Source organism: Sebastes fasciatus, chromosome 18 (assembly GCF_043250625.1).
Source record: "Sebastes fasciatus isolate fSebFas1 chromosome 18, fSebFas1.pri, whole genome shotgun sequence".
Classification (NCBI taxonomy): Eukaryota; Metazoa; Chordata; class Actinopteri; order Perciformes; family Sebastidae; genus Sebastes; species Sebastes fasciatus.
Window position 1 is genome coordinate 28,961,145 of NC_133812.1, and position 19,146 is coordinate 28,980,290.

Below are 19,146 nucleotides of genomic sequence, written 5' to 3' on the forward strand. Positions count from 1 at the left end.
TGTTAACTACAGGCCTGCTAATTATTTAATGAGACAGATGACGTAGAAGAGGCAATTATCTCAACATAGGTCTACTTGACCATTGCCAGAACCGATATATTTGCTTCATCTGAGTCTATGTGGAGGTAGAAGGAAGTTACCGCTTGTATTGTTGTAGTCTGAGTAACGTTCCGTGAACCAAAACAAATAGCAAGCGGCCGCCACGAGCCGAAACAAGAAAGTATAAAACGTTGGAGGGTCGTCGTGGATACGACCCATGTTAAATCCAGCGTGGTAAACACTACACATCCAGTAAAGGATGGAAACACTTTGGGTTTCACACATTGACAGGAAAAGCAGAGCTAGACAGAGCAGAGCTAAAGCTGCATGCTAACTCTGTCACGGACAGGAAATGCTATTGTATGGAGGTAACGTGCGGTCGAGGATGTTGCTCTCGTCTCTGTGGTCAAATGGGCCGACGCTACAACTGTAGAGCACCCAGATACTGACATTTGTGTTCTCTGCATTGAAACGGCCCCGATGGAGCTGACCATGGATGGATAAAGAGAACGGAGCTGACGGGAGAGCTAGAGACCACCTTGGAGAAGTTAGAGGAAGTAGACACGTGGGACTACGTCCGCTTTTCAAAATAAGGTGTTAACAAAGGGAACTATATATACAAAATACATCTATGGTAATAAGATTGATTGGATTATATTCAGCAGAAGAATAAAACATTAGATGTCCCTTATAAATGAAAGAGAAAATACCACTAATCTGTGCGGGTAATGTCTTTATTCTTTGATTTTTGGGTTGCTGGATAATAAATAATTCTTGACAATGACTGATATATTTTAAATAAAGTCTGATAAATGTCCGGTAAAAAAGTCTGAAAAGTGTCCGGTGAAAAAAGTCTGAAAAATGTCCGATTAAAAAAAGTCCAAAAAATGAAATAAATATCTGAAAAATGTTTTAAAAAAAAAAAATAAAAAATGTCCGATTTTAAAAATAGTCCAAAAAATGAAGAAGAAAAAAATCTGAAAAATGTAAAAAATAAAATAAAAATAAAAAAGTCTGTAAGATGTCCGATTAAAAAAGGTCTAAAAAATGTCCGATTTAAAAAAGGTTTAAAAAATGTCCGATTTAAAAAAGGTCTAAAAAATGTCCGATTTAAAAAAAGGTCTAAAAAATGTCCAATTTAAAAAAGGTCTAAAAAATGTCAGATTAAAAAAAGTCTGGAAAATGTCCGATAAAAAAAATCTGAAAAAATCTGGAAAAAAAATGTCTGAAAAAAGTCAAAAAAATAATAATCTGAAAACGGAAAAAAATCTGAAAAATGTCCAATTTAAAAAAAGTCTGAAAAATGTCCGATAAAGTCAAAAAAATTAAGAAAAAAAATCTGAACGATGTTAAAAAAAAAAAAAAAATGTCAGATAAAAATGACATAAAAAAGTCAAAAAAAACAAAACAGAAAAATGTAAGCAAAAAAATGAAAAAAGTCCAGTAAATATTTTGCATACATGCTGCAAATCAAACATTTTTACTTGATTCATTTAGAGATTTTCCAAAGTAAAAGTCCCTAGAAGTGAATGATTCAACTTTTCCCCATGGTCTAGTGGTAGAAAAACGCAGAACATATCGAAGCGTCACTCAAGTATCGTGATAGTATTGAATCAGGTGATGGGTGTATCGTCCTAGCCCTAATAGTAGTTGTAGTACATAAGTAGTGTTTAACCTACAAATTATGACCAGTTGATCAAACTGTAGAGGCTGAGCTGAGCACATTCTGACTGTACAGAAAGACTGATTAAAACGTAAAGTGTGAATTAGTGCAGTATACTGGATTATTAAAATTGCACAGAATCCGTCTTCTCAATAGTTTGGATCAGTAAAGTATGATATACTGTATACTATATAATATGTCCATGTGTGCTGCAGGTTATGGGAGGACGGCTGGAAGCAGAGATACTACAAGACCAAATTTGACGTGGACGTGTCGGACGAGGGTTTCAGGAAGAAGGTGGTTCAGTCTTACGTGGAGGGTCTCTGCTGGGTGCTGCGCTACTACTACCAGGTAACCCTGAAATCACTCTGTGGCTTCATTTACTCCATCTCATACACTGAAACAGGGTCATAACCTGGACTGTCATGACGTCATTTCATCTGTACTGTTTCTATTCTGCTGAGAAACTGTGTTTTTTTTCCTGTTAAAGTGGTTAAATGTTGACATTGGTGTAACTTCTCCCAAACACTACTGAACACCAGTGTTATAAACTTTAATATTGGCTTCCTTTTGAACTATCCTGATGATTTTGGTGACTTATCAGATCACAAATGATGTGGTACCCTTATTTCAGAGCTGAACAATCTTTAAATTAATAAAATAACAGCAAACGCAAAAAAATAAGATATTTATTGCTCAGATACAGGTTGCTCAACAGTTTTTAAAGATTTTTCCGTGACCTTTCTTGTCATAAAAATAAGAATTTGATCAATGTTCGATGAAGTTTGACAAGGAACGTTAAAACTTGCTGAAAGGTTTTGGTTTCATTCTTTTCTCCTTAGGTTTTTTTTTTTTTAAACCAAATTCAGTTTATAATTGATCATCTAGGTTCAAACTCACCTCGTTGTGTCCAAAGAAAAGACGTCTAATGGACGAACGGCATTTTCAACAGAGCGACAGTTTTTTTTTTGTTGAAAGTCAAGAACTGCTTACCGTCGAGTGTCTCGACAAACAAACCTCCGCGCAGCAGAGATACCAGTATCACTTTATTGTTTGCAGTGTGATTATACACTAAATAATTTTATTGTTGTAAAATATTGATCTTTATCTTGAGATGAAATTATCAGCTGCGGGCCCTCTTCAGAGGATCCGGGGCCGCGGCGGGCTGAGCCGGGGGGGATTTGTCCGGGCTGATTGTGAGCTGTCTATATGCACGCTCTGTGTTGACTCCACATGTTCGCCAATCCAAAGCCCCTCTCAGGGGGCCGTTCTGGATGAATTCATTAGCGGGGCCCTCGGTGGACGGGGACGTGTCTGCTCTCCGCCGCCACACATTCACGGTTCTGTCCGCCGCCGCCACTGTAGAGTAATGGTCACGCACACCTCGCCAAATGATCAGAGCTGGGTTTATACAGAACACAAAAGATTCACACTTTGTTCTCAGTTTTTTGGTGTGAAACTGATGGAAGACGCTGTTTTTCTTCAGTCTATTTGGTACAGTGGAAAGACAGAAACCAGGGCTGCACAATTAATCTAAATTTTATGGAAGTTGCAATATTCAAATGGCAATATTTGTTGAAGACGAATGTGTGTCAAAATACCATTTTAAACTAAATACTATGGTGCTGCAGAGATGTCCCGGCCTTCACATCATATTCTACAGACTTAAGAAAACATCTTTGTTTGGTACAGATCACCGCAGAAATCACATCATAATAATCAATTTAATGTTTTTCAATGAAAATGAGAATGATGTAAAAATTTCCTCTAATATCGCAAATGCAATATCTGATAAAATAATCGCAATTAGACTTTTCCTGGACCGAAATCAAATAGAATACGGAGATCAGTGTGCCAAACCTACAGTAACAAGTCTTAAATCTTCTGTCAACTTTAATCGACAACATAGATGCTATTTTAATAATAATGAATAATTAATTATGCATTTTGTTATATTTTATTTGTAAAGGCCGCTTGATTTAATTTTAAACAGAACTGACCAGCCTTAAAAATGTGTATTTTTCCAAATTTTTAGGAACAAGTTTATTAGTTTATTATTAGTTTATTAGGATCCCCATTAGCTGACACCATGACGTCAGCTCGTCTTCCTGTGGTCTGACACAGAACTCGCAAACAATTATATATGTTGTATACATTCAAACATCACATTACATACTTAAAATCCCTGTCCTCACGTTACCTTAGTTAAAAATAATGCCAGCAAACACCACAAACAAAAAAACAAAAACATCAGCACGCCAGAAGAATCATTTACTGTTGGTTCATGCAGTTAATTGCATTAAATACTCGTTTAATGCTTCTGGTATTTGTTTTATTAACTTGGTTTGGTAAAGAGTTCCATCCTGTAATAACTCAGTACATCACAGTATATCTGAGGAGATTTGTTCTGATGATTGAAGCCAATAAGAATATTTTTTTTCTATTTGACAGTAGATTTGTATATAAAACAATCCGACTGATATTCAGTGTGATGAGATACAATCAGACAAAACTTCTTAAAGTATAAAACTTTCAACAATTCAGTTTGTTGGTTTTTAATCATAATTAATCAGCCTGAGCTCATTATAGTTTTTATTTGATTTGAATAATTGAGACTAGCGCTGAATTGTTAGTTAATTAGATGGATCGAGAATTTTGCCAAATATTTAATAATCAATTTGTATTTATTTTTCTTGATAAATGTTTCTCACGTGATGATTTACTGTTTTTTTTTATATCGTCGTAATTAACATAAACATTGTATGTTTGGGTTTTGGACATTTCGTTGGCTGCCACCTTCCTATTTTATAAACTAAACCATTAATCAGAACAAATAACAGATTAGTTGTTAATGAAAGTTGTTAATTGCTTAGTGGGCAGCAGAAGATAAGATTACAGGGGATTGTCGTTTATTTACTGTGATAACATGCTGAGCTTTTCTCATTCAGTCAGTTGTTCTAAAACTGGACGGTAAATGTATTTTTTTTTTTTTATTGTTGAGGTTTGTGGTCTGTGACTCCGCCAGGCCGAGGTCACAGATGAAACTCTCCTCGAGGCGTTAACACAAACGATCGGTGCGATTATTAGAGTGGAGATTGGAGCCTCCTCCTGCTTTTATTATGGTAAAGTCCCATATTATCATGTGAATGAGCATCTTTAATAATAGAGCGGTGCTGAGGATTGGTGGATTTATCGGTGAGGTGGATTGTGGGGAGTGAAGGTCGTTGTTTGGTTCGTGTTTGTTCAGGGAGGTTAAAATGTCTCTTCTTTTGCTCCCACGTAAACATTTCAGAAACACCGAGCCGAGGAGGGGAGTTATTTTTTAGATGCAGGAGCCTCTCAGCAGGTGTTACAGAATATTTTGTCCCCAGGTGCTCCAGCGTTCCACGGTCATATTTCTCCACAACGACCGGATCGGTTTTTGCTCCCCCCCCCCCCTCTCACCACCGATATTGAAGTTTTAAAGACACATATAGTTTAAAACACACTCTGTCTGATCAGGATTCAGGCCTGTGGAGGTTTTTAAATGTCAGCGTTAGTCTGATCAGATTGGATTTTAAGCTTTGTGCTGCAGTGGAACTTTGGTGGGAAAAAGGGCAAAGAAAAGCTTTTTCTTTCTGTTTCCTGGTCGTCTCTAAGTGATTTCTTTTTGTCTCATTTTGTCAGTCAGGAAATTACTTCACATCTAACACTAAAACTGTTCTGTAGGACAAAGGGAAGAGCAACAACTGAGCTGATATTAAATCAAACAGAAAATAAGTTAACGTGATTAATCATCACTTGAGCTGCAACGATTCATCGATTAGTTGTCAACTATTAAATTAATCACCAACTATTTTGATAATCGATTAATTGGTTTCAGTAGTTTTTAATAAAAAGTCAGAATAGAAAAATAAAATAAAACTAAGGAGAAAAGAAAGAGACCAAAACCTTTCAGCATGTTTTAGGATCTCTGAATAAAGATTTATTTTGTGGTCGAGTTCCTCATCAAACTAAACGATCAATCAATCAAATTATTCATTTTTAAGACAAAAATGGTCACGGAGAAATCTTCAAAAACGGTTTCTAACAGACGTGCAGAGTATAGAAACGTTTACAGCAGCTGGATTAGTTATATTTTTCTGTTTGTTTTAAGATCCTCTCAGGTTCCTTCCCTCCCTTTCTAAAACAGATAGAGCTGCAAGGATTAATCGATTAGTTGTTAACTATTAAATTAATCGCCAACTATTTTGACAATCGATTAATCGGTTGAGTAGCTTTGTGTGTGTGTTTTGGATTTCTCCTGACATGTAAAGTGATATTAACAGTCAGTGATTGTTTCCGTGTTGATCTGCAGGGCTGCGCCTCCTGGAAGTGGTACTTCCCGTTCCACTACGCTCCGTTCGCCTCCGACTTCAAAGACATCAAAGGGATGTTCACCGATTTTGAGAAGGCGACCAAACCGGTGAGAACGGACCGTCTCTTCTTCTTTCTTTTGTTGTCTCAGCTCTTTTGTCTCATCTCCTCTCCATCGTCACGCTCCAACAAAGAAGTTTTTATGTTGCATATGTTGCTCCAATCAAAAGCCAGTAAACTCGCAATGACTTGAGGTCATGTTGGGTAACGCCAGGTGGAGGCGTTGTTATAGAAATCCACTAAAAGAGTCTTTACAATAGAAGAGATGAATGTGTGTGTGTGTGTGTGTGTAAATAACTCATGTTTGGTTGTCGTGTGCAGTTCAAGCCACTGGAGCAGCTGATGGGAGTGTTTCCTGCCGCCAGCGGCAACTTCCTGCCCGAAACCTGGAGGACCCTCATGAGCAGTCCGGTGAGTGTTGAGTCCAGAAAGAGGTCCAGAGAGATCAAGAGGTTGTTCTGATAATTCAGACGTCTTTAAAAATGGGTAAACTAACTGCGACAGATATGCAGGGAATAAATATCTGATACAGAATGATTTAAAGAAATACAGACTTTTCTCAGAGCAGAATAGTTTTAATGAGCTCAAGTCTCACTTCTTTTGCTACAGGAATCTTCCATCATCGACTTCTACCCCGACGACTTCGCCATTGATCTCAACGGCAAGAAATACGCCTGGCAGGGTGAGTCAGTAATCCAGCTGTTACACCTGTGGGGGAGATCCTCAGTCAGTAACCCAGATGTTAAAGGTGTGGTGGAGATCCTCAGTCAGTAATCCAGATGTTACAGCTGTGGTGGATATCCTCAGTCAGTAATCCAGCTGTTACAGCTGTGGTGGAGTCTTTCCAGCAGTTTTATATCATTATTGTGAATTAACACCTGATCCCTTCTACATGAGACGCGTATAAAGTCATTAATTCACTCTCTGACTGTGTTTTTGGGGATCTTTCACGGAGCCGGACTAGTTCTGCCCACTGGTCTGAACTTCCTCACAGGACATAGAATTACGTTCCCCTTCTTCTCCTTCTACTCCTCATCCTTCTTCTCCTTCTTCTTCTCGTTAAATTCCTGTGTATGTGCTTTTATTTTGAAGGTGTGGCTTTGTTGCCCTTCGTGGATGAACGCCGGCTGAGGGCGGCTCTGGATGACGTCTACCGTGACCTCTCACCTGAGGAAGGTGAGTAAAAACATATTTCACTTAGTCTTTCCTCTTCTCTCTTCCTTCTCTCCTCTGTCTTCCTTTGTTAGTCTGTTGTTTTGTTGTTTGTTTTTCAGTCTTTCCATCCATCATCTCTCCTCTCTTCCCCCCCAGAACCCTAGTAGAGCCCCAGTCTTCCCCTCCAGAACCCTAGTAGAGCACCAGTCTTCTCAGTAATCACTGTTTTTTCCCCTCCCTGACCACAGCCGCTGTCTGTTCTCTATTGCAGTGAGAAGAAACAGTCTGGGCAGCGATGTGCTGTTTCTGGGGAAGTCTCACCCGCTCTTCGACTTCATCCACGAACTCTACCGCACAGAATCTCACGAGGTAACAAAACTCCACAATAGACACAATAAATTCACAATATATATATATATATATATATATATCTCAAACTGATGGTGCTAAATCGTTCCGTCTGTCTTCAGAAATAATTTTAGGCTGCGTTACAAATCGCATACTTTTTCTTTTTTTTTACTGTTAGTACGTACTGCAGCTGCCCTTACAAAATACCTACTGTTGCATGCAGTATGAATACAACTGGGACATACTACTTGTCTTGAACTGTGACCCTCTTGCTCATATATCCGCTGTGCAAAGGATTGTGGGTCAGAATAGCCAGAAAAGCATGCTGGCTTGCATACTGCAGAATGTGATCAGATGTAGTAGAACATCCTGGTATTTTTTGGCATACTTCATTTGACGTACAATATAAAAGGAAATACTAGATATTTTTCTGGCGTTTCTTCTAGCTTCAAACAGTCAATGTACTTTTAGACAGGAAGCAACAAAGGGGCTGATGGGAAATGTGGTCTTAATCTTGACAAACGGGAGCAGTAGGGGAATGTAACTAAGTACATTTTCTCAAGTACTCTACTTAAGTACACATTTGAGGTACTAGAGTATTTGCATTTTCTGCTACTTTATACTTCTACTCCAATACACGTATTTAATAGTTTAGTTTAATAGTTTTATACTTTGGTAAACTAATAAATTATGATGCTTTATTATGGATAAATATAAGACTTTATTGATCCCTTGGTGAAACTCACAATCTACCCAGCAGTAATTAAAAAGATAATATATATTATTCTGCCTAATGAGTACTTTTACTTATACTTTAAGTATATTTTGATGCTAATACTTGTGTACTTTAATCTAACATTTTGAATGCAGAGTATTTCTACACTGTGGTCTTAGTACTTCTACTGAGTACTTCTTCCACCTCTGGATGGGAGCACTAACAACTTGCATCATCTGAAAAGTTTCTCAGTAAATGTGATGATGAGGTATCTAGTTTCTCATAGTTGTGTTGTTTCATAGCTTCTTTAAATTAATATCTTTACTGTGGTGTAACGCATCCTGCAGCTGCTCAGTCATCTCAACACGTGTCTGTAGTAATAATAATCTTCTTCTGTGGTTCTGTGGATCAAACTTTCACATCCAATAAAAGATCTGCATCGGTTGCTGCGTCACTCTGCTGCAGATGTGTTTGTGTAGCTGAGCAGGTGTCGTCTGAGTTGTATTTGGTCTCGTTGATTATGCATTCGTAAACTACAGCAAATTGTTGTTCTCATATTTTACTCGCTGGGTGAAAACGTCCTAATGAGCATTTCTGAACAGTGAAGCGAAAACGGCAGCACGTAAAACTGCAAACATTGACCAGGACTGATGCGGACGCATTACTACAATCATTTACAGGCTCTGGTCTCGCTGAAAGTTCCCATTTAAAGTCATTTCTTAAACTGTAATGTGTTTTCTTCCTTAAAAGAAAAGATGCAAATCTGAAGCAAACTTCTCAAAGTCTTAAAGCTTACAAATACATTGAATGCATGCCGTTACACACACACACACACGTGTAGACACGCCGTTAGATTATCGACATCTTCTGTGCAAAGGTGACACACTGTCCGAGTGGAAAGAGTTCATCCTCTGAGGAACCTAAATGTGATCATTCCCTGGTTAGCAGGACAAAAACACCTTGAAGTTATTCTCTATATTGATGCACATCATCTAACAAGGTGTGAATATACATAATACAGTGTGTTGTAAAAATATGACTGTATATTCTGCTGGTCAGTAAATCAAATCACCATTAATAACTTGATACAAACTCCACCTGTCCCTCCTCCAGGCCACTGATATCCCTGCAGAGCTGTGCCACGGGATCCTCGGCACATTAAATCTCGATGACAACCCTATTCTACCAGATAAGTAAGGAAACGCCTGCTTTATTCTCACTTTCTTTTCTGTACATTTTGTCTCTTGTTCTTTATGATTTTAAGAAACACTTTAACCTCCCGAAGGAGCTGGTCCAAGTGTTGTTGTGTTATAAGTGTCATATCTCCTTCAGGGCAGTGACATCACCAATCCCAATGCTGCGTGACGTTGCACAGAACAATGCGATCGGGTAAGGAACCGTCTATTTTCATTCTTTATTCTGTTTTCAGATAGTTAAACACCATGAGTTTTGTTCCAGGTTGAGATATCTGACTGAACACTCTAAAAATCTAAATTAGGGATGCACCAATCTGACTTTTTAAGTCCCGATACGATACCTGGGCTTTGGGTATTGGCCGATACAGAATACCGATCTGATACCAGTGTTTAATTAATCAGCTGTATGCCACACTGTGTGGAAGTGACTGGGATCATTCTGTTATGTGTAAGACAACATCAGGCTGGACTTAAACATTACTTTCCTAATATATAAAACAAAATGTAACAAATAAATACAATTTTTTATTTTATTTATACAAATTGAATTTGTATTTATTATTAAAATAATAAATCATACACCAGTATATTGGTAAAGAATCTTCAAAATTAACACAATTTTTATTCATTTTTAAAATAATAAATCATACACCAGTAACTTGATAAAAACATCTTAAAAATGAACAGGGATTACAATTCCATTATATAATGTTTGTAGTATATAAACATAGATCGGATCCATTGTCACCGATACCCGATCCATCTTTTTGAGTCAGTATCGGCCCGATATCCGATCCGGTATCGATGCATCCCTAATCTGAATATAAAAAAGAAGGGTGATCATGTTGGTTTTTGGGCCCTGCTCTGATACTGTAGCAGCTTGACAGGCTGGATCATCTGTATTTCTACATACATTATACTACAAATTCATGCTGCTGCAGTATTTTTCCAAATGCTTGTACTTGACCTCCGACTCTGCACATGTTCGTCTGACTGGAATAAAGAGCGATTGGAGTGTAAATGTTCAGATGATGGAAAAAGCAACAAAGGCAGAGCTGATGTCAAACATGAGAGGAGGTGGACACAATAAGAGGAACTTAATGCAGTCAGATACAGTGGCCACGCAGCGAATCCTGTCGTTTTGAAGCTTATAATCATGTGTGCTGCTAAACATTATCGGTTAATGTTTAAGGTCAAGGGGATGCCGACCAGCAGTCAAAGATATTCAGATTCTAATGATATAAAACGAAGAAAAGCAGCAAGATACTTCTCTAGACTGTCATTATAGGTTCAACTCTGTGGTCATTTCCTAGCTGTAGTTTGCAGTGGAGGTTGTTGTATTGAATTGTAATATGTGCTGAGGTGTTCCTGTTATTTTGTCCACCCCTTCTGTGTAAACAAAACTGCCAAAAAAAGTTAGAAATAAACATAACAAACCTTTTAAATGCAGGACTCACAGTTGATAGTTAACAATACTTAATATTCTGTGTACATATACATACACGTTATGCACATGTACACATATGTATACTTTGTGCACATGTACACATACATATACTTTATGCACATATTCACATGCATATACTTTATGCACATATTCACACACACATACGTTATGCACATATTCACATGCATATACTTTATGCACATATTCACACACATACGTTATGCACATATTCAAACACATATACTTTATGCACATATTCACATACATATACTTTATGCACATATTCACATGCATATACTTTATGCACATATTCACATACATATACTTTATGCACATATTCACATACATATACTTTATGCACATATTCACATGCATATACTTTATGCACATATTCACATGCATATACTTTATTCACATATACTTTATGCACATATTCACATACATATACTTTATGCATGTATTCACACACATATACTTTATCAGGCAGATATCTGCATGTTTTTTGACTTCTCTCTTGTATATTTTGATTCACTTGCACCCAGACATTTTGAGCGCAGCTCCAGAGCACATTATTATTATTATTAGAGCCGTGTGTATCTGTACACCCACCTTTCAGTAGAATAATAGGAGTGTGCAGCTTTTCTCTGAGGGAGAAAAGACATTCAGGAAGATGTGGAAAATGACCGGGTGAAGTAGCCGAGGCAGGTTGAGAATGACAACACTTCATCGCGATAATAATCCTCGACATCAAACATCACAAACTCACGATCTCGGTGTTGAAGGGGAGATTTTTCCTTTTTAAAAATGTGAGCTAATGGAACTCTTTTTGTCCCCAGTTGAAGATGATTTTTCTTCTGCTTTCCAGAGTGAAGTTCAAGGATCCCCACTATGCAGATGACTTTGTGTTCAAGGCGGTCCTCCTTTCTGGAGCCAAGTGAGGGTTTTTTTCTTTGTTAAACTTTATCTCAGAAATGCTTTACTAGATATTAAAGCCTTTTTATTTTGCACCTTTCTTTATTAAAGGCTGGTGATATTATATAGTTCTCTTATTTCAAAAAATCACATGAAACGACTAAAACCAACAACATGTTAATAAGACTCTCAGTTCTTTCTGGCGCTCAGCTCCAACCCCGTTGGTTCCTACTGAACACGTGGATCTTTAAAAACCCAAATATATAGTTTTATTTTAAAATGGTCAGTCATAATTTTATTAGGGAATTCTTTTCTTCATAGAAAAAATGTAACACTATTTAACCTGCCAGGCTCTTGAATTAAGATAAACCACAGTGGCAGGTAAAGTCAGTAAAGTTCCTGCAGTACGTTACTACTGCCCTCTTAACTACATTGTAATGTTTCATACAAAAGGAAACTAAGAAGATTTGTCGGCGACATGTTTAAATATTTAAAGGCGTATGCATGGCTGCATGTAAACGGGAATATTAAAGGAATATTCATTTTCAGCTTGGTAAGAATATTGTCTTTTTCGGAATAAGGGCAAAAAATATTTTTTGCATGTAGACGTAGTCAGTGATGTCTTCAAAATATTCATTTAGTTTGATTTTATTTACCCAAAATACACAAAGTTTTCTATTTAAAATGATAGAAAAAGAACAAAAGTACAGCATCACTTGGTGTCTGTGGGACAGCGATCAGAAAGTATTCATTATTTTAATTGGAATCGATTTTCTGTTTCATTTATTAGAAATGTATTGGTAAAGTGATAATCTGCAAGTTTTCAGTTGGAGAAGACGCCGGTCTTCTCTCTGTGATTTAAAGTATTTTCACATAAAAATGTTTCTCATTGCAGCTTTAACTCCGTTTGTTGTTGTTGTTGTTTTTGTCAGGATGCCCAATAAGGTCCTGAAGCCAGGGGACTGGGAGAAGGGGAACCGGGAACCATGGAGACCCCAGCTGGGCTTCAACCAACACAGGCAGCAGGCTCACGTGGACCAGTCCGGCTTCCGGGCTCTGGGGTAAGTTCCCCTGTTTATTAACTGTAACAGCCATTAATAACATCGTCTGATGAAGCTATGAAATCATCATTGTTGGAAAGAGTCCACATTTGTATTCTATCTCAGACTCATGAATCAGAAATTTGGTACTTTAAAGGGCGGGTCCATCTGGGTTTTAAATGGCAACGCCCACTCAGCCGTTAGCTAAAAGCAGTGACGTAGGTTAGCACAGTGAGATAATCAATAAGGTTATGAATAATGTGAACGCTAGCACTAGCTGAGTTAGCTGTGCTAAGTTTGGAAATAACTTAAAAGGTTAGTTTGGCTCTTTTGAGCTGGGGTTGTTTGTATACTCCTGTGTTCTGCCAGGTAAAATGACTGTTCTATGAATGAAGTCTGGTCTAGTCTTGAAAACCACGATATAACGACTTCAGTTCCCCGTCGTAAAGGGCCGTCTGACGGCGAGGTAAAGCGGCTGTGGACGAGAGCAGCAGAAAAAACGACCAGACCAGACTCCATTCACAAAAGCAGTAATTTTACCTCTCGGAACAAGAAGAAGGGAGTTGCTGGTCTACCACTGCATCCATCGACTTTCTGATCTGAACTAACGTCAGCTTAGCTTCCATGCCAGTACTGTATGTAACGTTATACACTGACTATAAGGATGTATATATACTGTACATGTAGCAGCGTCATCATGCAGAAACCTCCGTCAGGTCACCATGTGGGAAAACGTTTTTAGAAGAGCTTGAAGGGAAAATAGCATTTTTAATATTTTATTTTAATATTCAGGTTTGAATACGTACGGAACACCACCGGGAAGATACAGAATGATATTACAACCCGCCCTTTAAGTGTTTGTTTTTTCTAGATACACATGAAAATAAAAAAAATTTTTACCAGTCAGGAATTGTCAAGTGTCGCCACTGATACTGTAGGTTGACAAACTTAATATAATATATATATATATATATATAATTGAAATGCAGTTGAGTTGAAACTGTAGTCTAACAGGCCTGTGCAATGTCGATAACTGTTATACATCTGGGGGGAAAAACATCATGAACACACAAAAAAAATAGAATTTAAAGTAATTCCTTTGTCCTCCACATTTTTAACGTCACCCATGATAATACTCATGAAATACACCCAGAAAAACACAATAGTTTGTAAAATCCGTTTGTAATTTTTCCATTTTCCGCAGCTTAATAAACAGTCATAAACATTTAAAACACACACCTGCTTGTGTCCTGCAGGCTGTGATGATATAATTTTATAGTACGTGAGTGTTGAACAATGACGGCTGATTCCGCAGTGACTCAGTATTCAGATTTGGGAAGAAGAGTACAGTATTTTAAAATGGAAAATGTGTTTAACGCTCCCCATTAACCAGCCATCCTTGATTATGATCTAAGCTCTCTCCTCCACACGTTGATATTATCATTAAGGAAATGTGAATAATTGAACATCTGGCTCGGTCCGACTGTGGCGTGTTTGGGAATTAATTATGCACGGATTTGAAGAAACAGAATGTATTCCAATTTTTTTTCTTTTTCTTGCTAAACTAAGTCGTTAATTCAGTAATTCAGGCAGTTTATGTGGCTCGATGGGGCCAAACAGGCAGGTGCTCGGAGGATGCCGAGCAGGAAAACCTGGAGAGTTGTTAAGAAAAGGATCGTTTTGTTGCTTTGATTTCAAGTCATTGACTGATGGGTGTGTTAAAGTCCAGTCTGAGGGATGAAGCCAGTGTTGGACACCTCTGATATGATGGAGGTTACTGTCTGAAAAAACACAGAACAACACGAGTATCTTTTGTATAAATTAGTCATCGAGTATCATCTCAGCGGTGAATGGACTGCAATCATGAAGCGCTTTTATGTGAGAGAAACATTTTGTTCTACAATATAAAACACGTCAGTAAATATCCCACTCATGAATATTGAAGCTTTTATGTGTCTTAATAAAGACGGTTGCTAACAAGTGGCTAAATGAGACTACTAAACATCACGCCGACTCGTCCTCCTTTACAGCCTCGTTGTGTTTACTCACTTTGCCGCCGTCATAACTGTCCAAAGTTGTAAAATCCTCTCAGTGTTTTGTAGGAATGCACCGATGCCAATTATCGCCGATACCGAGTACCGATAGGAGTACTTCTCTGTGCCTGTGCGGACTGCCCTCAGTGCGCCCCAACCGTGTCGTACCCCCAGATCGGGGCTCGCCCACATAAAAGGCGCCAGGGGTCTGCGGCGATATCTGCAACCCACCCGACCCGTCTTGAAACACGGACCAAGGAGTCTTAACGCACACGCAAGTCAGATGGTGCAAGCAAAACCCTGTGGCGGTGAGGGCTGGCGCCCGCCGGCTGAGGTGGGATCCCGGCCCAGCGGGGTAGGGCGCACCACCGGCCCGTCTCGCCCCCATGCGATAGGACCCGAAAGATTGTGACGAGAGGTTAACGTCACGCTGCCGTAAAGTGTTATCGGTGCCGTTTTGCGAGTACAAGTACATAAGCACAGTATCGGACCTGATACTGGTATCGGTGCATCCCTGGTGTTTTGGCATCTGATTCAGGTTATAGATTAGATATCAGATTAACAGGACTTCCTAGGTTGTAGTTCATGTCTCACCTGTACTTGAAGCAACGCGCACCAACCAACACAGCTCCGTGGGCTGTTTTCAGGCTGAACACCTGTTTATTAAAGTGTCCGTTACGGAGCTGCTGAACCTGAAAGAAGCTTCAGCTGGCAAATTAAAACCGATTTAGATCTGACGAGAAGAGATAAACACGTTTTTATATAAAGCTGATGAGAATGTGACAACTCTTTTGTAGTATGTTGTGAGTGAGATTCTTACAGAACAACGTCTTCTTCTTCTCTCTCTTCCTTCAGTCACAGTATGAACAGAAACCGTGGCGGAGGACAGTACAGCAACACCCCGCCGCCGAACGCCTACCAACAAGGAAACTACCGTTCTGCACACGGCGGCGGCGGCGGCGGCCACCAGCCCTTCCAACGTAAGAAACACACACACACACACACACACACACACACACACACACCAACCAATCAGCCATAACATTCAGACCACTGACAGGTGAAGTGATAACATTGATTATCTGGTTACCATGGCGCCTGGCAGTGGGGGGGATATATTAGACAGCAAGTGAACATTTTGAACTTTGTGTTGGAATGGTCCAGCGTAAGGATGTGAGTGACTTTGACGAAGACTAAATAGTGCTGTCTAGACGACCGGGTCAGAGCATCTCCAGAACTGCAGCTCTTGTGGGATGTTCCCGGTCTGCAGGGGTCAGGACCTACCAAAATTGGTCAAAGGAAGGTGAACCGGCAACAGGGTCAGACCCGAGGCTCATTGATGCACGTGGGGAGCGAAGGCTGGCCCGTGTTGTCTGATCTAATAGAAGAGCTACTGGAGCTCAAACTGCTGAAAAAGCTAATGTTGGTTCAGATAGAAAGGTGTCAGAACACACAGTGAGGAGCAGTTTGTTGCCTCTGGGGACCGGTCAGGGTTCCCCATGCTGACCCGTGTCCACCGCCAAACAACAGGCACATGAGCATCAGAACGGGACCACGTAGCAATGGAAGAAGGTGGCCCGGTCTGATGAATCACGTTTTCTTTTCCATCATGTGGATGGCAACGAGTTCCAGGTGATGACTCGGCCTCCAGATTCTCCAGATCTCAATCCGATCGAGCATCTGTGGGATGTTCTGGACGAACAAGTCCGATCCACGGAGGCCCCACTTCGCAACTTCCAGGACTTAAAGGTTCTGCTACTGACGGCTTGGTGCCAGATACCACAGCAAACTTTACGATAAAACAAACGCAGTCGGATGTGGTGACAGAAACTGTTCATCAGCTCAGCTTTGAACAAACATCAGTTGAATCTGACAACAACAAAAACTCGATGGAGTTAAACGTTAAATGGACCTTGTGAAACTGCTGCTTCCAAGGTCGTGAAAGAACTTTAAAAATTGTGTGAATTGTTGGATTCGCGGCTGTAGCCTTGTACTGAACAATGCAGTATGATACTCTGCATTATTACAACTCTACTTATTATGCCAGTCCATTTAAATTCAGCCAAAACATTTTCTTTTCACCGTTTCTTCCTCTTGAAAATCTTCCTCTCTCCGTCCTGAAATCGGAGGTCACTGTGAAGCATGTGAAAACATTTTTTTGCTTCCTTAATCAGAGCGATAGATGGCAAAATACTAAACTATTATGATTTGATGCTTTCAGTCAGTTCCCTGTATTCCTTTTAAATAGTTTTCAAAGGCTGGATGGATCAAACTAGAGACCTAGAGCATTCAGAGGATGGATGAATCAGACTAGAGACCTAGAGCATTCAGTGGATGGATGGATCAAACTAGAGACCTAGAGCATTCAGAGGATGGATGGATCAAACTAGAGACCTAGAGCATTCAGAGGATGGATGGATCAAACTAGAGACCTAGAGCATTCAGAGGATGGATGGATCAAACTAGAGACCTAGAGCATTCAGAGGATGGATGGATCAAACTAGAGACCTAGAGCATTCAGAGGATGGATGGCTTTCCTAGCTAGATTGACAATAAGGTGGCTTCTGAGCAGTTTACACAACACAAGTGCTCGCCATCCAATCGCAGAAAAATGCAATTTTTGCAGAAATCTCCAAAATGTCAAAAGTTTTTGATCCCAAACCACAGCATGTATTTTTCTATGGATCATCGTCTAAATGCCTAAAATATAATATAAACAAACAGATGCTGTTGTTATTATTATTTTACTTTGTATACACAGCTGCCAAACTGTCGCTCTAATTTTGGTTCATCTGATTAAATATCTTCCTTTTGTTCATCTCGTCGGAGGGACGGTTGAACGTCGTCACACACGGAGGCAGAATCTCTTTCCTAATCACGCCGTGTGTGCTCGGCCCCCGGCCTCGACCCCCCCCGCGCTCCTCCGCCAGCGCTTCTCCAGTTTGACTTTGATGTGCCAATTTGCAAGTAGATGAATAATCTCATCTGCCCACTGATGGCGTGCGGGGGAGTCGCGGCTATTCTGGTGGCACTCGATGCAAATGGGGGTTTTTGGCTCCTCCGGATTGCGGCAGCACCTCCCCTGGCCTCTGCCGCTCGTTCTTAATGTTAAACTCGCCAATTAGCCGTCCAGGATATTCTTTTTTTTAATCTCTATATTTTTTCCATCATGGTTGTGGGAGATTATTACTTTAACGTCTGTGATTCTCAGCCTGGTGATTTTTATTATCTCAGGTTTATTATATCAAGCACCTGGAGCTTAAAGGCTGTTGTTGAACGTAGCACTGATTTGATTTCTGCTGGTTTTTGTCCGTTTAAAGTTGTAAATCTTTGACTTTTTTCTCGAGCGATGACCATCACATGCTCAGGCTACATCCACACTAATACGCTTTTGTTTTAAAATGCATAACTTTTGCTATGTTTATGCCTAACTCCCACACTACGCTGCTGACCCCGTCTTAGTTTTAAAAAACTAAAAAGATGTTAAAAAGCTAAAAGATGTTCAAGGACACAACAATAACTCAAATACTTATCAACTCCAAAGTCGCAGAGAGGAGCTGAAGAGCCTCGTGTGGCTCCGGAGCCGCAGGTTGCTGACCCCTGGTCTAGTGTTAAAAAAGTTAACATAAATCGCAATATCAAATCGCAATACATATTGAGTCGGCACCCAAGTATCGTGATAGTATTGAATAGGGAGATAGGTGAATCGGCTTCTATACTCTTTGAGCACATGCCCAGTGTATGTGAATAGACGTGATATACGTTTTCAGGCGTGGTAATAGAGATTAATTCTGAAACGCTCGTCTGGACAGAGATCGTTTTAAAAGGAAAACTTATGAGTGTGGACGTAGCTTCAGTTTTGGTCTAAAATAAGATTATTAACTATCAGCAGCTGGAATTATTCAACTTGTTCTAATAACACCAATGATTCTGGGTATTTTCTTATATCTGCTTCACATTGATGGTAAAATGTGGACTTATTGGCATCCCCAGGAATGTGATTATCCACACAAGTGGGCCTTATTCTGCAGCAGGAGGCCGGAGGCCTGCTTTTGTCCAGATAACACTTTCTCAGGACCAATCCTCTGCCTGGCCAGTAATCACTGCAGGCTTTGCTGCTCGGGGCTTTTGTGATTTTTTTTTTGGGGTGGGGGGTTGGTTGCTGATTAGCGTTGTGGGAGACCCGGGCCGGTAATGAGACTG

The 19,146-nt window shown here is 39.6% G+C and overlaps 1 protein-coding gene across 2 annotated transcripts in view; it reads left to right on the forward strand.

Moving 5' to 3' along the window:
* xrn2 (5'-3' exoribonuclease 2) overlaps positions 1 to 19,146 on the forward strand; it is a 45,554-nt gene that overhangs the window by 14,280 nt on the left and 12,128 nt on the right. For both annotated transcript variants that reach the window (XM_074616409.1, XM_074616410.1), the window contains exons 18-28: positions 1,918 to 2,053; positions 6,039 to 6,146; positions 6,419 to 6,508; positions 6,707 to 6,779; positions 7,190 to 7,273; positions 7,524 to 7,621; positions 9,429 to 9,508; positions 9,648 to 9,704; positions 11,824 to 11,892; positions 12,803 to 12,931; positions 15,799 to 15,923. In XM_074616409.1, coding sequence (XP_074472510.1) covers positions 1,918 to 2,053; positions 6,039 to 6,146; positions 6,419 to 6,508; positions 6,707 to 6,779; positions 7,190 to 7,273; positions 7,524 to 7,621; positions 9,429 to 9,508; positions 9,648 to 9,704; positions 11,824 to 11,892; positions 12,803 to 12,931; positions 15,799 to 15,923 — 1,049 coding nt within the window. The remainder of the gene's footprint in view (positions 1 to 1,917; positions 2,054 to 6,038; positions 6,147 to 6,418; positions 6,509 to 6,706; positions 6,780 to 7,189; positions 7,274 to 7,523; positions 7,622 to 9,428; positions 9,509 to 9,647; positions 9,705 to 11,823; positions 11,893 to 12,802; positions 12,932 to 15,798; positions 15,924 to 19,146) is intronic.